Raw genomic sequence first — 18,075 nt, 5'->3', positions numbered from 1 at the left:
GCTGACTTGCAGGTGTCACTTTATCAGGTAGCCAACTGCTGTTCAGATATGGTGAAGATAACATTCACACTAAAAACAGAATGGGCAGCACAAGACTTGTAGCTGCAGAGTGAGCTCCAAATTCCACGTCAATGCCTATAAAATGTATTCAACCCCTTGGAGTTTTTTAGCCCTTTCATCATGCTGTGGGGATGCTTCCTGGCAGCTGGCACTGGAATGCTTATAATGGCAGAAGGTAAAATGAATGCGGCAAAATATAGGAAAATCTGTAGGACAATCTTTTTCAGTCTGCAAGAGAAGCTTGAGAGATGATAAATTTTCCAGCAAGACAATGACCTGAAGCATAAAGTGAAAGTTACACAGAAATGGTTTAAAAACAACAAGGTGAATGTTCTGGAGTGGCCAAGTCAAAGACCAGATCACAATCCAATAGAGAGCTTGTGTCTGGACTTGACAAGGGCTGTTCAAGCCTGATCCTCATGCAGCCTGACAGAGCTTGAGCAGTTTTGCAAAGAAAAATGGAGTAAAATTGCAGTGTCCAGATGTGCAAGCATGATTGAGACGTATCCACACCAACTCAGTGCTACGATTGCATCCAAAGGTGCATCCACTAAATACTGACTTGAAGGGATGAATATTTATGCAGTCACTTATTTATTTTATTTCTATTTAATTGACATTACTAGAAATCTGTTTTGACCTTTGATTTTTTTTTTGTTTGTTTTTCCAATAAAGCCAAATTACATTGACCATGATTAAATCATAAAATCAATTAAAGGGTAAAACGTCTGAGGGGGTGAATACTTCTTTAGACACTGCATCTTGAAGGGTCATCCCATTTTGTAAGAGTAGAAAATGAGAGTTAGAAATGAGGTGGCATCTATGTCGATGACAGCAGGAAGTCTTTTCGAAACACTGTTTGAGTTGTTTGTTGGTCACAAACAGTAGACTTGTAGTTTTGATTCAAGATTCCTGGTCAAAACTAAAACAGTTTTTTGTTTCTGTTGTCTTCTAATGACCCTTTTTAAATCTGAATGTCCATGACTGCCCTGACAGTTGAATACTGAATATTGCAGCAATTGTTGATGCAACAACAGTGTCTATGTTGTCCTGCCTCTATAGCACTTTTTGACATCTAATTCCAACTACAGAAACCTCTGTATGTAGAGCTCAACCTGCAGCATGTTGTCATTTTATAGGTTTAAGTTCATTTTGTATTTTTAGGAGGAAAATGTGACACAGATGATAGAGAACACAACACTGCACAGGGTGAAAAGGATACATGCGTTTGGAGATGAAGCTACATGCAATACACTATTCTTCTGGACTATCTAAATAGCCTTTAATGCTATGAGTACTTAATCACTGATAGATCTCTAGCCCATCATAAACTTATTTTCTTAATGAACTGTGGCTACACCCCTGATGTACTTTCCCTGTAACTGCAGGAATTCCTTCTTTTTCATTCATTCTGAGTGAATCTGCAACAACACCTCAGAGCTCATTTGAAAAGTGTCCCACCATCACAGAAACCGTTTAGGACAGGGTATGTACTTTGAAAAATAACTCACTGTTTGGCTGAGCTGCACTTCTCCTCCCCATTAAACTCACAAAGCTGTCATAGTCCATGTCTTCATTAAACCTTTTTAGCTCTTCATCTTCACCATGGCAGCACTCTGGTTTTCTCTGAGAGACAAAACAGCAAACGATCACTCCTCTGCCCACTGGTACGAGTGTATATTTTAACCTCCTGTAAAGCTGTTCTGTAGCCTGTAGCTCGTCTTACCTCGGTTAGTGATTTGTAGGTTTCTTCCTTACACCAAGACCTCACGGGCAGTGAGACAAGGATGGCTAAAGCAAGCAGGGAAACGAGAGTGCTGCAGTTTGGACTTCTCTCCATTACTCTGAAAAGTAAATCAGATTTAAAGCGGACAAAACATACACATAACTAGGCTGGGTTAATATCCCTACTCTGATCTCTGACATTACTGGAGTCTGATGTTTGTTAGTAGGAGCCTGTTTTGAACAAATCATAATCAGGACTGGATTTGAGTTTTATTTTTACATACAAGGAAAAAGAGTTGGTGTTTTGTGCAATATAGATAACACAGAAGATAAATAAGAAATAAGAGGCAAATAAAAATATTAGGAGGCTAGAAACTCTGGCACGGACAGAGCAAAGAGATAGGTTCAGAGATAGACTACAACCTGAGCTGAAAACGAGCACACTACCTTTTAATAGAAACCATGTCCTGCCACAGGCAGGGATGGCCGATCCAGTGGGTAACTTCAGTCATGGTGCAGAAGTGTTTAACGTAAAAACAGCAATCCCTCAGAAACATAAGCAACGGAATCCCAGCAGTTATCACTGTATAACATCTGACCAGGTATGAATACACCTAAAAACACATAAATACATCTAAACATTCTGCATGATGGAAAAAAACCCACTTCTTTGTAAAGGCAGTGGGCAAAGCTTAGATCATCTGACTCTACAGATTGTGATAAACCCTGAATGGACACTCCTCTTTTTGCTTTGCATACTCTACTGATTAAAACCATCGTAGATTGACTAGTAAATGGAAATCTGCCCTTGGTCTGCCCTTGGTCTGCCCTTGGTCTCCCCTTGGTCGATTGTTCAATTTATTTATTGATTTATTCTTGGAGAAATTACACACACACATTATTTATTAAACACATACTCTCCTTGCACTCTGCCCTTCAGTGCAATGCTCACATGATGCTGTGGAGCACACTTGGTACAATCCTTGAGTAAACAACTCATTGTTTTTGGATTTCTTTTGTTGAATGTCATCTTTCTGCTGTTAAGTCAGTACAGCTGTTTGTAAACAGTGGTAAAATTATCACGTCTTTAGATCATTTTGTTGACTTTATTAATACTCACTCTGCGACTCACACATTTCTATTTATTTATGACCCTTTTGTGTGGCACAGAGCCATAGATGGTCACTGCAGTCGACTTCCTTAATGGCCTCCCCCCAACTCTCTATGATACAGAAACAGTTTGATTTGTCTCAACCAATCAGAGATTAATCAGCGTCACAGAAAGTGGCCTCACACTGTCTGACCATTCAGGCATGGCCCAGAGTGTCTCAAACCTCCTGTTTTCTCCAGAACTCAAACTATGCAGTTTTACATCTCTGTGGTCACAAAGAAACGGCTTTGATTCCCAACTAACCATAATAAGTTGATAAAACTCACAAACTAGAATGGTGATGATTGTCATGATAGGTTTTGTTTGAGTAGGATTTCTCTAAGTTAGTTCTAGAAATCCTGACTGAAAAAATAGATGAATAATATTTGGACATCTGCCTGTTGAGGGGTCTGAAACAGTGTCAATATTAAGACATATGGCCAATCCCTCCAACAACTATACTAAGACTATTTTCTTGACAAATAACTTCATCATGTAGGACAATAGTACCTTATAGTGTAGCTGGATGTGGCCACTATAAAAAAATTAATAAATAATAACTTTAATAATAACTTTATTTGTATAGCACTTTTAAAAACATGGGTTTACAAAGTGCTTTGACAAGTGCAGAAGCAAGCAGAAGAACAAAGCAACAACCCAAAGAAAAGATAAGAAGACAGAACGTGACATGCAGACAACATCAGCAGAATCCACACATTTAAAGAAACTAAACAGAAATATAGATGAGATAATAATTCATCAAGATCAATATACATCAAACCTAGATGTCATGTGATGCCATGCAAACTAAGACATCACAGATATCAATCAGAGTGCAGACATGAAGCCATTCTACACAACTAAGACATCATGAACATCATCAGGATGCAGGCAAGACACAGACACCAGGTAACATTAAACAATAGGAACCCAGGCAATGCAGGAACCCAGCTACACAGGCTGAGACCGAGAGGACCAGAATTAAAACATGAGAAATTAAAAAAGAAACAAGGAAGAATAAAAACAAAACAGGAGATAAATGAGAAAAAGAAGTAAAATGTAAATAAGAGGGCAAAAACAGACAGTAAAACGAGGTGGAAATGACTGCAAAGATCTAACAATGTCATAAAATAAAGTGGTACTAGGTTACAAAATGAACCCATAAAGATCATAACAGTCTCATTCTGACTTGGCACCTGAGGCTGTAATCTAATCTGAATATAATCAGAAAAGTGCAGAACAATGATCCTTTTTTAAAGTGAAGATTTTTAACAACCCCCTTATTGGCTTTGGCCTTCGAAATGATTAAATCACTTAATAAAGTTAGTTAATCACTAAATAAACCCCTTCTGTGCATTAAACACAAGACTGTTTTATCACTATAATCCATAAAAGTAATGTAAGGAATAAAGTCTTACCTGTTGATTAGATACGATCTGACAGTAGTAAGAAGCAATCGGTTCAACAGTTTACTTGGTTTCATATGAACTCTGTGCTGATTCAAAATATGTCTTTCAGCTCAGACGCCTCTGTTTCTCAATTATTATAGTCCATGAGCTCATTTATAATCCAATTAGCGCTCCACCCACCACTCAAGATGCTGGCATCCCACACTGTCCACACATACACTTTCACTTTCATCAAATAACCAAGAGCAACTGTGGGATTTTTGGCTGCTAGAACTATAAACTCAATAAAGTATTTAGATTTTTAGTAAATATGAATTTTATGATTGATGACAATGATTTTTGGTGTATTCTGCTTTAACCACCATGACTAAGGTCAAGGTCTCTTAACTTTTCAAGTACAAAGGACTGTAAAGCAAGCAAGCCTCCCAAAGAAATATAAGACTACATCAAAAGAGCATTTAAAGCATTATGACAACAGGACATGAAGAAATACAGACAGTGATACATGCAGATTCACACAAACGCATGCACATGACACAGTTTATAATGATGCATCTCTGTGAATTTCACTGATCAATTGTCTCAAAAGGAGAAACCTTTAAAAGCCTCCATCTATTTCATGACAGGGTCTAAGGAAAAGAATAAATCAGTCAAAAATTGCCAGCAACTTGCTACCCACTGTCTAAATTGCACAACAATGCTGACAATATTTCACACAGACTTGAGCACTTTTACACAGCCAGACAGATAAAAACACTTCTGTTAAAGGTGTGATGCAAATCAAGTGGAAGGTTAATTGTAGATAAGAGCTGGTCAATGAAAAAGAGTCTTTGTGATGGAAGGGAAAGCCAGAGTTTTGGTGTGCCTATGCTCTGTCTCTGAGAGGTCTGTGATGTGAATGTGAGCTGTTTCATTGCTGGGATGCTGGGATGAGAAGGATTTTTCCCTTCTTTTGAATCTTGGTAGCATTTTGGAAGCTGAAGTTTGGACAAGGTGTAATCAATTTGTTAGTCAAATTTCAGGTTTTTTTTTCTTTTTACTCATTCAAGGATTAACGCATAGGGCTTCAAATAGCTTGCACTGCCTAAAAAAGTAATCATCCCCTTGGATGTTTTATCCTTTTATTAACCCTTTAAGCGCCAAAGTTGCAAAATTGCAACAAGCAATATTGCTGAATAAAACGTGCTGTAGCTGCAAATGTGGTGCCTAATGCTGTTACAATCCCAGCAGCATATGTGGGCGTGTTTCCATTCAAAGTTTTGGAGAGAGAGAGTTTGGTCGAGGAGAGGAGGAAGTGGTAGTAGTGGTTGTATTTGGTGTGTAAAACAGTAAAAGAGAGCACATTTTAGCGAGAATACTCACAATTTCAGGAGCAATAGTGGAATATTCACCCCTGTGGCGATGACGTTCAGTCATCCGGTGAGACCAAGATGTCGGAGCCACACGAACTCCATGTGCCATGAGGGTCCACAAGCAGCACATACCGAAGCTGACACTTTTCCTCACGGTAGCCAGGGTGGGGACATGGCAGGGGTTGCAGGGGTGGTCAAAACACGAACATTGACGGAGGTAGCGGGAATGAAAAAAGACAGCGGAGGTAGGGGCAGCCGTGGTAGAAGCAGTGGTGGTGGAGGCTGCCTGGTGACATCAGAATATGCGAATTAGATGAGTGAATTTACTCCCACCACAAACTTTGGGTCATACTGAAGAGTTTTCTCATTTACAGTATGCCTTTATCTCTAACCACTTTCAAGCTACTGCCTTTTGAAATCTTGATATCAAAATTGAATATTTTCTTGAGGAAACTGTGGCACCCAAAGGGTTAATTTGCTGTAATCACAGCACTGAGTCTGAGTGGATAGGTCTCAATCATGCTTTCACATCTGGACACTGCAATTTTACTCCATTCTTCTGCTCTGCCAGGTTGCATGGGGATTGGGCATGAACAGCCCTTTTCGAGTCCAGCCACAAATTCTCTTCTCCCAACCCATAGTTCTAGCAGACTCAATAAGATTGTCTTCCAGGATTTTCCTATATTTTTAAACTCTCTAGCTTTACAAGACTTACAAGGCTGGCTGCCAGGAAGCATCCCCACAGCATGATGCTGCCACCCCTGTACTTCACAGTTGGGATGGTGTGTTTGTGGTCATATGTGGAGTTTGTTGTCCGCTAAACATACCATCATATTGGTTGCCAAGAAGCAACATTTTGGTCTCATTAGACCAAAGAACTTTCTTCTGCTTGACCATGGAGTCTCCCACATGTATTATGGTGAACTCTAGTCAAGATTTAATATGAGTTTTCTCCAACAGTGGCTTTCTCTTTGCCACTTGTCATCAGTGTCTTGCTAACCCCTCTCACTCTCCTTCCTGCATGGTCACTTTGTTTGTGAAGATTCCCTGATCTAGACAGATTTATACATGTGCCATACTTTCTTCTGTTTCTTGATGATGGCATTATCTGAACTCCGGGGGATGTTCAGTGCCCTAGACATTTTTTTGTATCAATCCCCTGACTTATACTTTCAATAACCTTTTCTCTGAGTTGCTTGGAATGTTCTTTTGTCTGCATGGTGTAATGGTAGCCAATTTACCAGTGACTGGACCTTCCAGACACAGGTGTCTTTATACTACAATCGCTTTAGACACATTGACTGCACACAGGTAATGCTCATTTCACTAATTGTGAGACTTCTAGAAACAATTGTCTGGACCTCTGTTGAATTAAGCCAGTCACGTGGGTGAATATTTATTCAGTCACTAATTTTACAGTACATAATTTTGTTTTATTGACATTACTTTGTAGAAACATGTTTTCACTTTGCACTGAACAGGATAAAACATCCAAGGAGGGAAAATACTTCTTATAGGCACTGTACATCTTCTGAAATTTGTTGTGTTGATGCTAAAATCAATGCACTGTTGACCCTAGGGGGAAATGATATGCAGTGAAGAGGTTTGAATTTGACACAGCATGGTTCCATGTAGCGTCTATAGTCTTCTATTTGCAAGTGTGACATGATTTAATTCGGGCATATTCATCAGCATAACTCCATTTATGTCCAAAACTAAAGAAAAGTGTGTGTATCAGAATGTAATTAAAAGTATGGCAGTATGTGCCTGTGTGTGATGATCTAGCCTTAAAAGTGTACACGAACCCTGTTAGCAGAGATTGTAGTTTTGTCTTCTGTTTCTGGCTGGTGTGCCGAACAGAAAGATGAATCTCCCTCCCACTCTCTCCAAATCAATCATCCCTCAGATGTAAAGCGGAAGCCCTTTAACTGACCTCTCCCTCCCACAGACACAAACTCAAAAACATTCACTACACCCACCTGATGTTTAAGGTCAAATAGTCGGCCCACCAATCAGAGTTTCACAAAACATCTCACCTACTCAACATGCATGTCTACACTGTTTCTCCTGTTCTGCTCTGCCTGTTTAATCTCAGAAGTTTTGCCTTTAATTTTGATCAGAATGAAACAGAAAAAGCTCACATCCAAAGGATGGTTATTATCACATTTTCCTTTGATACTAAAATATCCCCTTAATTGGGCAACTACATCTATGCTGTAGTTACGTGGGAAGGTCAGTTAAAACAGAATTTAGGTTTTCTAAGCAGAGTTACAACTCTAGTGAAATACAGGTAATCCTGGTGTTCATATATATCTGCACAATGTGTTTTATGCATATACTTCCCTGTGTTGCAATGTTGATACTCAGACTTGGTAATTACACATGCCTCCATATCAGCAACATAAGGTAATAGAAGCCCTGTGCAGTAGTCATTGAATTATGTTTTTAAAAACTTGAAATGTGACCTTTTTGGGGGTCTTTTGGCATTTTGCATTTTTTCCCATGGCACGCTGGCTTCTTCCCACAGACCAAATAAGCCTGCTTATTAAGTTAGTTGGTGACTCTAAATTGCCCATAGGTGTGACTGGCAACCAGTCCAGGGTGTACTCCATCTCTCTTGCCTAATGGCCACTGGGATTGGCTCTAGCCCTTTGCGACCCTGAATGGGATAAGTGGTGTAGATGATAGATGGCATTAGGAATCATGAAGCTGAAGTTCCTCTTCTGCAGGGCTTCCCACCGCATCCACTCCTGCCTCTGCCTTCATCACTGAGATCCAGCTGCTCATTGGTCTTTCTCACAATTGATCACACTTCATTTACACCTCATAAGTTGTTTGGATTATCACTGGGTTTCACATGCTAACAAAAATCATGAGTCACTCTAGAACCAGTTAACATCAGGTGCTAATTTGACTCTTGCAGAAGGAGTTGGATGTATTTCTTATAATTTTTCTTCACAGTAACAACTTTGGTCTGTTCAAGAGGTTTTTAACTTGTGAAAGGGGATATTCTCAGCTCAGTGCTTCAGTCAACTCTGCTTTAACTTTATCAATCAAATGCTCCAAAAAACTTAAACAAATTAAGTTCAGCTGGATCTGTAAAGTCTGTATAAATAGGGCTGTAGCCCAGTGGTTATGTTCACGTATCCCGTGCAACAAGGCTGTTAAGTGGCAAAGCTCAAATTCAGCTACTGGCCCTTTTCATGCAGTTCATTCTCTTCACTCTCTCTCCCAGTTTCCAACTCCAAATTTCTTCTAAAATAAATGTATAAAAGCCAAAATAAATTAAAGATAATAATAAACAGTCTCCATAAATTTGAAACCCTATTTAACCCCTAGTGCTATCTTTTCAACACGTTCAACATTCAGTCAATAAAAATGTAGGATCTGTAAGAGGTCTAGATTGTCAGCGTGGGAAGTGTTCTGGTTCCTGTTTTGATTCTGAGCTGTATTGACATTTTACTTATCAACAGCAGAAACAGTCCATGTGAACAGCCAAAGACATGCAAAACCTCTTTAATGAAATACTGGCTCTCAGGGCTGCCCATAAGAGGGGAACTTTCTGGGCCCCAGCGACATGGGGGTCCATTGAGGTTCACAAAACAATATCAACTGTAAAGTTAAGCTGCAATAACCATATCTTAATCAGGGGAGATTCAAACATGAGTGACCAATTATTTATTTTGCAAGTTTGGAAAAGAGAAATGTGAAATGTCCCATGTCAGGTTGAGGCCTCTTATATGGGAAAGGCCTGGGACGTTGGTCTGCAGCTGAAAGTTCCTTGCTGCACTTAAAGCAGATGATAAGAGTTCCTCTTTGGCTAAAACCTGGTTTGATTTCACAGTTTTGGCTCAATGGAGTTTTTAGGCAAAGGGAGATTATGGGTTATAGTGCAACAGGTACTGTACTGTCTGATTTACATCTCCAAAAATATGTTGTTAGCTTGGTTTCACCTGTTAGGTCGGGACCTCTCCTTTCTCACAGTGGATGCAGTAAAATGATAAAATAAAGCAGTTTGTTTGCTTTATCCTCCTTTTAAAAAATTCTTTTTTCTACCTAAACCTTTTCTGTTTGAGCATATAAAGTCAGGGTGACTATACTACATGTTAAAAGAGTGACTATGAGAAAAAATGTATATTTAATCAGAAAAACCTGTGAACAAAAACAAAGTAGTATTTCTACTTTGGTGGTTTTTCATTATTTGCTCAAATTAAGCAGTAACTCAAAATTTTATCATTTATGATTTTTAATTTTCGAACATTTAACTGTAACCTATTTATACTACATAGTTTATGGTTTTACTGTTAGGCAAAGGTAGGCAATATCTGTGTGCCTTTGGTAAATGTTTAAAAAGTTGAATAATTGGCACATGTATTATGAAAGGAGCCGAGAATAAGTAAAATAGCAAAACAGGCCAGTTTTAATTAGATAGATCCATTAATAAACAGGTTGAAACAATAGATTGGTGGATTACTGTGCTGTAAAACGGCATGCAGTGAATACAAATGTTTGATTTGTGGCAGAAGAACAGATATAGCACCATTGATGACCATATATTTTATTTTTATAAGGTCCAAACAGGCCGAGAGACATGTTAAAATATTACAATGTAATGAGTTTGAGATATGATGTTTAAAACATTTTGGTCCGTGCTACAGTTACTTAGCTATGGGGAAGGACCTAAGTTGGTCTTTGCCTGCCTCCACATTACTGAAAGTGCCTCTGAGACTACATGCCTGGTTTATATATCTGACAGACCCAAACATGATAATTGGTATGGGAGTTGCAGTGTGGCAGTGGCAGTCACATAGGTGACTCATATCAGATGAGTGTATACCCTGTAGACTTTAGATCCTGATAGTTAATCAAATCCATGTGTGAAGAGCCAGGATCCAGTCTGCATCAGCATGTTTCAAGAGTTTTGATTGGACTCTGGAGGGTTGTCCCTGTTCGTCAACTATAGTGTCAGGTTTCCCTAAGGAAAAAAACTGTTCATATCCAGTTAACCATGTCGACTTTTGAATCACATCAGCTGGATGTTTGATTCTTTAGGAGGGGAAACCAGCTGGGAGTGCAACAGTTTAGAACTGCATCACCTTTATTCCCAGCTGGAGGTTGTGAAGGTCCTTTGATTCACTTGAATGTAGATGAGACCAGCTATGGATGACATCTCCATTCCTTGTTTAACACCTCCTCCCCTTCCAGCAGAGGACAGAAAGGAACAGCAACCCCCTTATTTTAGTATGAACAGAGAGAGGAGACATTTAACAGTGTGTCAACTACAGCTGTATTATACAGAGCAAACGTCATCCTCAGCACACTGGTCACAGCATGTTTCCAAGTCTCCCTGTTGTTTGGTGTACGTCTGTGTTACAATGTCATTTAGCAGACACTTTTATCCAAAGCAACTTACAGGTCAGGGACAGATGCCCCTGGTGTTAAGGACCCACATTAGATACTTGGGGATTCAAACTACAAATCTCCCATATCAACATCAGCAGTGTAAACCAGTATTGCAGTACTAGAGAACGGTCTTGGTCTTGAGATCGGTCTCAAGACCACATTTTTGAATGTCCTGGTCTTGTCTCGGACTCAAGAGCATTTTTACTCGGTTTTGTCTCGGCCTTGGACTGGCCAGACTCAGGATTTTCCATCAAGACCAGTCGAGACCAGCACTGATCTGCTATTCTTCAACTTCATTAATGTGATAATAAGGGGAAGCACTTGCTAAAAACACCTGCAAAAACTTGGACATCAGTCCATCTTATTTCTAGTCAGAAATACGTCTGAACACTTACTCTAGGCCTCATTCACCTGGCAAATGTAGATAAACATCTCATTTTCAGATATTTAAATAACTCTGGACTTGTCAGTGGCTTTCATATACATATAGGGATTTGTTTTTTATGAGAAGTTGGTTGAACAAATTTTTTAAGATTTGAGATTTTTGCATGTTGTGCTTTGAAAGAGTTGCAGACAATTTGTTTTTATCTGTCAAATTTATTTAAAAGAAAATAAAAAGAAAGAGAATGCTCTTTAATTGTTTAACCTTGTCATGGGTTTTTAAGTTGATATTTATGGTCTTGGTCTTGTCTCAGTCTCCGTCTTGACCCCCAAAAGTCTCGGTCTTGTCTTGGTCTCAGTGCACTCTTGTCTCAGATAGTGTGGTCTTGAGTACAACACTAGTGTAAACCACTGTGCTATCCGCCATGCTGTCTTCAGTTATTCTTTCTGAAAATATTCAAGAGGCACCTGGCTGCAGACACTGGACATCCTTAGGTGCATTTATGGTTTACATGTTGTGACCCTTATCCTAATGGATAAGGCATCAGTCTCTGGAGCTGGGGATGGTGAGTTCAAATCTTACCTGGGTCAATCAAGTCATCCAGGACAAAGCTGTGAATGGAAGAACCGGTAGGAGATTGGTGGTTCAGTCAGTAACTAGTCCTCACACCTGCCCTAGATGCAAGTTACTTTGTCTGTCTGCTGACTTCTCTAGGCACAGATTCTGTCTTGCTATGCCTATGTCTGTTAGCCATAGCTTTAAAGTAAGTAGGAATTTGGAATACAATGCTTGAGCATTGAGGTGGAGTTCTTAAATGGCTGACTCAGACAGTAGGCTACAGTGACACCTTGTGTTCAGGTTGGGGAAGAGCAACTCATGCCTGCAGTAAAAGTGAACGGCATTATAGGATTGGGGAGAAAATTAAATAGATTCCATGAAGGAAAGAAACATAACAGAAAGTGAAAATGGATCATTTTCATCTGACATTCTTTTTTCCTTTATTTTGTATGAAATACTTTACATTTTCTAGAAAAGTAGTCCATAAAAGCAGGTTGTGTTAACACAATCAAACCATGTCCAGAGATTAAAAACACATTACAACAGCAGGAAGGGAGGATCACATGCTAAAACAATCCTCCATAAGTGAGGTTCGCAGTTGGAATATTGATCCTGGTTGATTTAAGGGTCAGTGTGTGATCCTTTTAACTCTTCTTTCTCAATCTCAGCCTTATGTTTGATATTCTAAATGTAGGGCACTTGCATGTTTCTATATCAAGCTATTCAGCATGCAGTAAAAATGTACAATCATGTTTTGTGTCACAGTTTTTCCAAGACTTTGACCTAGTAAAATGGCTTGAACTGCACTGTGAAGATTCTTTGGCACACATTTTTGGCTGTAGGAGCATTTGGTCTTTAATGAGTTCTGTCCTTTTTGTGCTGAATGGAAAGAAAAAAAAACTCAGAATAAAGACATTTTTGTGTAAAAGGAGAGAGAGTGTCAGAGTGTAAAAGAGCTACAGAAAGAGAGAGCACAGGAAGAAGAGAGGACTAGAGGATTTATCTGAAACTGCATACTTTCACAGTATTTATACAAGAGGTGACATCACATTGACTATATGGTCTGAATCTATAGTATATAACTCTGTGTATCAGAAATCACCTGACTAGCCAGGATTTTTAAGAACAGGAGCACACTGTTCACACTAGACCACTACACAATGTACCTCAGCTCTCAGCAGAGCTCCAGCCAGCCAATGAACAGCTTTGAAAAAAAAGTATCTATACTTTGACACATTTAAATGTTGGTTAATAAAATTTGAATAATTACATAGCTGTAATAAAAAGTGATAGTATGTACTATTGTTGAAAACTACTCATGGACTCACAGTTGTGCTAGACAGGTCCCAGCTTAGCAACATAGCGTGGATCATTAATACGCAAGCAACAGTCAAGGTTTTCAGAACGATATGGCCGACAGCTGTCTGTCCAGACAATCCAAAACAGACCGCACGCAGCCAATCTTCAGTCTCATTGGGCTGCCAGGAGGCCTGCCATGACTGCCCTTCACCATCAGGCCCGTTTGCACTGGAGTCAGCAACATGTGCACTGGAACCTGAACATGTGGAGGAACGTTACGTCCAGCGATGAGTCCAGATTCTGCCTACGGCAGTTGGATTGTAAGGTCAAAGTCTGAGAAGACACAGAGAACGCTAAGCAGATTGCTGCACTGATAGAGTAACATCTTTTGGTGGAGGCAGCGAGATGGTTTGGTGCGGCATCTTGGTGCAGAAAATAAGGCTTATCATCTTTGGAGGCAATCTCAATGCAGGGATATCAGGATGAGATTCTATAACCAGGGGCAATCCCATATCTCTACAGTCTGGGACTGAACTCTGTCCTTAAAATGACAGCGCTCACCCCCACAGAGCGGAGTTTATCAAAGATTACCTCTAGAATTTGGGAGTGGCTGTTGTGGCTATGTATGGCTCTTCCATGCACTACTGAGGCTCCTATTCATTAAATGAACAAGTTAATAAATTGTCAATTTGTCTTGTTTCTTCGGACTTCAATCATCCAATCCACCAAACAACACCAAACAAGAGTCAATGCTAGAATAAGCTGTTTGGCATTGGTAGAGAAGATTTGACAAAATTTTAATGGGTGCAACCCACATACTCAGCTTTGCTGCTCATCCCACAAATGCATGATCCTTACAAATGTGGCACCACTTAAAAGCGTAATAAAGAGGCTCGTGAATGGTATAACATTTATTACCAAGAAGCATTGTTAAAACAAAGATAATCTACCAAAAAAAATGACATTACTTTTTGAGCTAAGTTTATATGACTTCTAGTGTAACAACCAAATAAATTCTCCTGACAGGGGCTGTAACAGATTTGCTGGATATTGTTAATGAGAGGATACTGATGGTGTGCAGCAACGCAAAGTCAGGCTGAAGTTTCCTAGCTATGAGCGAATGGACAAAATTTTTTAATGTTTGTTTAAGGGAATAGAGCAAGTCATTTATTAAAATGTAGTTTGTGCAGAAGTGCGTTAAAAATAAATAGGAAAAATATATCCTTCTTAATATGGATTCCTGTATCCACTTAGGTTAATTTTTCCCAGTCTTTACCTCACATAGCCTATGTTTGCCTCTCTTGCATTGGCTGTATTGGAGATGTATTTGCTCGCTGCATAATGGGAGATTTCTTTCAAGTATTTGGGTCATAAACAAACGACTGAGTGAACAAGGAAGCAGGGGGGCGAGGGGGCTACAGGGGTGAGGGGATTGTAGGGCAGGCAAACAAAACTGCTCCGAAACACATGGACTTTCCCCCACGTGAATTAACATTCAAGCGCTGATCTCTCCCTGTTGAGCAACGAGGCCAAAGAGAAGAGGAGATAGATGAGACAGAGGGAGGGCTGTGGGATGTCATGTGTAAAGAAGGAGAATCTCATTGGAGGCAAAGAGAGAGAAGAGTGCAATGCATGTTTCAGGGGGCGAAAAGGAACAAAATAGAAGCATTTTACATGTTGAAGCCATCTTGGTCTCACTGCTACAGCCAGAACAGAACATCAGATAAAAATTGAGGTAGGTGCCCACTGCTAGCTGCTAAAGCACCAACAGGCACAATTAGTACAATTTTAAAATAATGTGGGTGGAACAGCATTTCTATTTTTAGAAAGAGTCAGAGCAGAAAATAAGGGCTGCATAAATGTTGCAGCTCTTGAGTGTCTCTTGCATTGCTAAAGAAAATATTGTTGAATTGTTGTTCTTTGTTTGACCATTTGCTCCTTTTTTTCTTAATTTTGTTGTCACTTTCTTGTTGTGGTAAATTGTGAATTGTTTTATTTCTTCATTTTTTTTAAACCACTAGAATGGGAAACTGACAAATGTTGGCAAGTGCATTTTTACAAATTCTAGTCAAAATATATTATTAAGATATTGTGAAGCATCTGAAATTGCTACATTGCTACAAGCTATTCAATGCTTATTTTTACCTTTTTAAAAACCTGAAATAAGATGGTTATTGACCTTGTTATGAGGAGGCAGCTTAAAATAAATGTAATTATCTATTTTTATAAAAAAAGAGAGAGAAAATGCACTTGCTTGTATGCAAGGTTTTGCAGTGTAGATAAACACATAGATGCTTTACAAATCCAGAGGGAATGAAGTAAATGAAACATCCTCAATACCTTCTTTGTATGTGGAAAAACTATCAAAACTAATAACAATTGTCTAAAAAAGCATACAAAATATTAATACAAGAAATTGAATAATTTTAACAAGGCTGGCTTGTTTTCTCTGTTTTTGTCTCATGTAGTGGCCTTGGATGCAAAGCTGTAACAAAAGTGAAATGATGTCCTCAAAGATGAAGTGGCTCCTTGTGATCCAGCTCCTTCTGGTTGAACAGGCTCTGTGCAGGGTCCCTCCTTCTCTGGCACCAAGAACCCCTCCCCCTCCACAAACTGACCTTCATGACGATTTTGAGAAACAGGATCATCATTCTTTCCATGGATCGCAGCTCCAGCTTGGCCTCCCAACAGCAGGAAAACCTGCATCAGAGATTGACAAAAAAGACAAGAGAGTTCAAGCTGAAAAACTTTTATCACTTCTCAGGGAGAAACTTCAGAGTCAGATACAAGATCATCTGCGCATTCAGGGGAGTGTCAGCTGTGCTGAGCTGTTGTCAGCCAGCACCCTGGATGACCCATCATCCTCCATGTTCCCACAGGAGCTGCTAGGCCTGTCTTTAGTGCCTGTGCTGGTGGTGGCAGGCTGCCAACAGGAGGCTCAGACCCTAGTGCTCAAACTGTACGAGCTGCTAGGAGAGGCTGACACAGAGGATCTCCTGATGGAGGTGAAGGATCTGATAGAGAGGAGGATGAGCAAGTCTGCATCGAAGCCTGCACCAGCATCTTCAGAGAGGGACCAAGCAGGGCGCCACATGGAGGCTGTGATGTTCAACATCCAGCAACTGGCCTGGACAAGAGAAGAAACCATGACACAGGAGGGGCACTGTGAAGGCTGGAGCAGGGTGAATGGGACAACACTGGTGGGAACAGCTGTGGAAGGAGCCACAGGTGATCTCGAGGAGGCTGTGAGCACCTGTGAGAGACTGGGAGTCATGTGTGCTGGTGTGAGCAGCAGTGGGCTGCTAAAACACAGGAAATACCAGGCCCTGCTTCGGAAAGGTAGTCACATCCTGCCCTCTGAATCCTCCGAGTCTGAAATTTGGATCCGACAGTGCAGCGCAGAGGAGGATGTTTTCATCCCTGCAGGTTCAAGTGGACGGACGAAGAGGAGCCCCCAGAGAAGCTGCATCAACAAGAGCGAGGAACGTGTGTACAGTGTGGTGGAGTGGATCCCTGCCGTCAGCACCCTCTACAACCTCGGAACTGCTGTGTATTACGCCTCGGTCAACTGCTCTGAAACGGCCAAAGAGAGAGCCATCCTCAGTGCCGTTGACATTGGCACCGATGCTCTCATGGTGGCTACGGGGGGGACAGCCGGAGTGGCAGGTTACGCGCTTGGTGCAGGAGTGAAGACGGGGGTCAAAGCTGGCGTCAGGTATCTGCTTAACTCCATGAAGCATGAAGACGATGTATTGGTGAACCAGCTCAGCACGGAGGATGGCATCTTCACCATCCAATAGACTGGAAGATCAATAAACCAAACGATGAAGCTCCAGCAATAAATACGATCATAAAAATATAACACATTGATTTTTGGGATTAAAAGTAGAATAGATTATATGAACACAAGACAACATGTACTTTGGCTCAGAGGATTATCAAAAACAAGATCTGTAAAAACAAGCCTAAAGGTATAATATGCAACTGGTAGAGTAGATGTCCATCAGTCTCTCAGACCAAAATAAAGACCTCTCACTGGTGATTCAGGGTTAGAGTGCAAAAAACTGCAGTTCCTACAGAGTCCACTTGAGGCTGACTAAAAAGTCTCTCAGGTCACATTTATATCCTTTCAAAATGCCCACTTTTATGGCAGAAATACCTTGAAACTAGTCATCCTGCTCTGTAAGCTGCTGTAAGTCTGTTTTTAAAATCTCTAAAAGAGGATAAAGATTTAGGTTGTCAAAAGTCATTACCCAGCAATACATCTTCTATAGTAATGTTAAAATGTTGCATATTATGCCTTTTATTTTACATTATATGTCATAATAACATTTGTTTATTTTAAGCTATTTCAATGATCTTTGATAAGCTCTTAAATGACTGGATTAGGTTTTGTACATAAAAGTGTTATTTAAATTTTGTTTGAGTGAAAAATTGATTCAGTACACATCCACTGTACACATTTCAAAACTTGTACAGAAATAAGCAGGATCCTCTAAGCTTTGAACTGTTTTACTTTTGTATTTTGGGCAGAACAGTGGTGCCATTTATAATGTTAAACAAATTTGAAGAAATGGTCTCAGGAATTCAACGTTCAATCCCTGAACATAATCATTTTCACTTGGTTGGATTACTTTAAAACACTGCCACCTAAAAGTCACCTCAGCTGATATTACAGGGACTTTATTTGTGATTGTTTTTTCTTTAATGTCACTAAATTGTATATTAAATCTGTTT

At 39.9% G+C, this 18,075-nt stretch overlaps 1 protein-coding gene across 1 annotated transcript; it reads left to right on the top strand.

Moving 5' to 3' along the window:
* Positions 1-14,658: 14,658 nt before the first annotated feature.
* On the top strand, positions 14,659-18,075 carry apof (apolipoprotein F). Its single transcript, XM_041783270.1, has 2 exons — positions 14,659-15,073; positions 15,807-18,075. The coding sequence occupies exon 2, from the start codon at positions 15,816-15,818 to the stop codon at positions 17,136-17,138; it is 1,323 nt and encodes a 440-aa protein (XP_041639204.1). The 5' UTR covers positions 14,659-15,073; positions 15,807-15,815; the 3' UTR covers positions 17,139-18,075.

The sequence above is a fragment of the Cheilinus undulatus genome, linkage group 3, assembly GCF_018320785.1.
Source record: "Cheilinus undulatus linkage group 3, ASM1832078v1, whole genome shotgun sequence".
NCBI classification, from domain to species: domain Eukaryota; kingdom Metazoa; phylum Chordata; class Actinopteri; order Labriformes; family Labridae; genus Cheilinus; species Cheilinus undulatus.
Note: the sequence above shows the minus strand (reverse complement) of the source record. Positions and strands in the feature narration are given on the sequence as shown.

What these genes read in the sequence shown, in the direction of transcription:
- apof (XM_041783270.1), top strand. Translation starts at nt 15,816, where the DNA reads ATGCAAAGCTGTAACAAAAGTGAAATGATGTCCTCAAAGATGAAGTGG.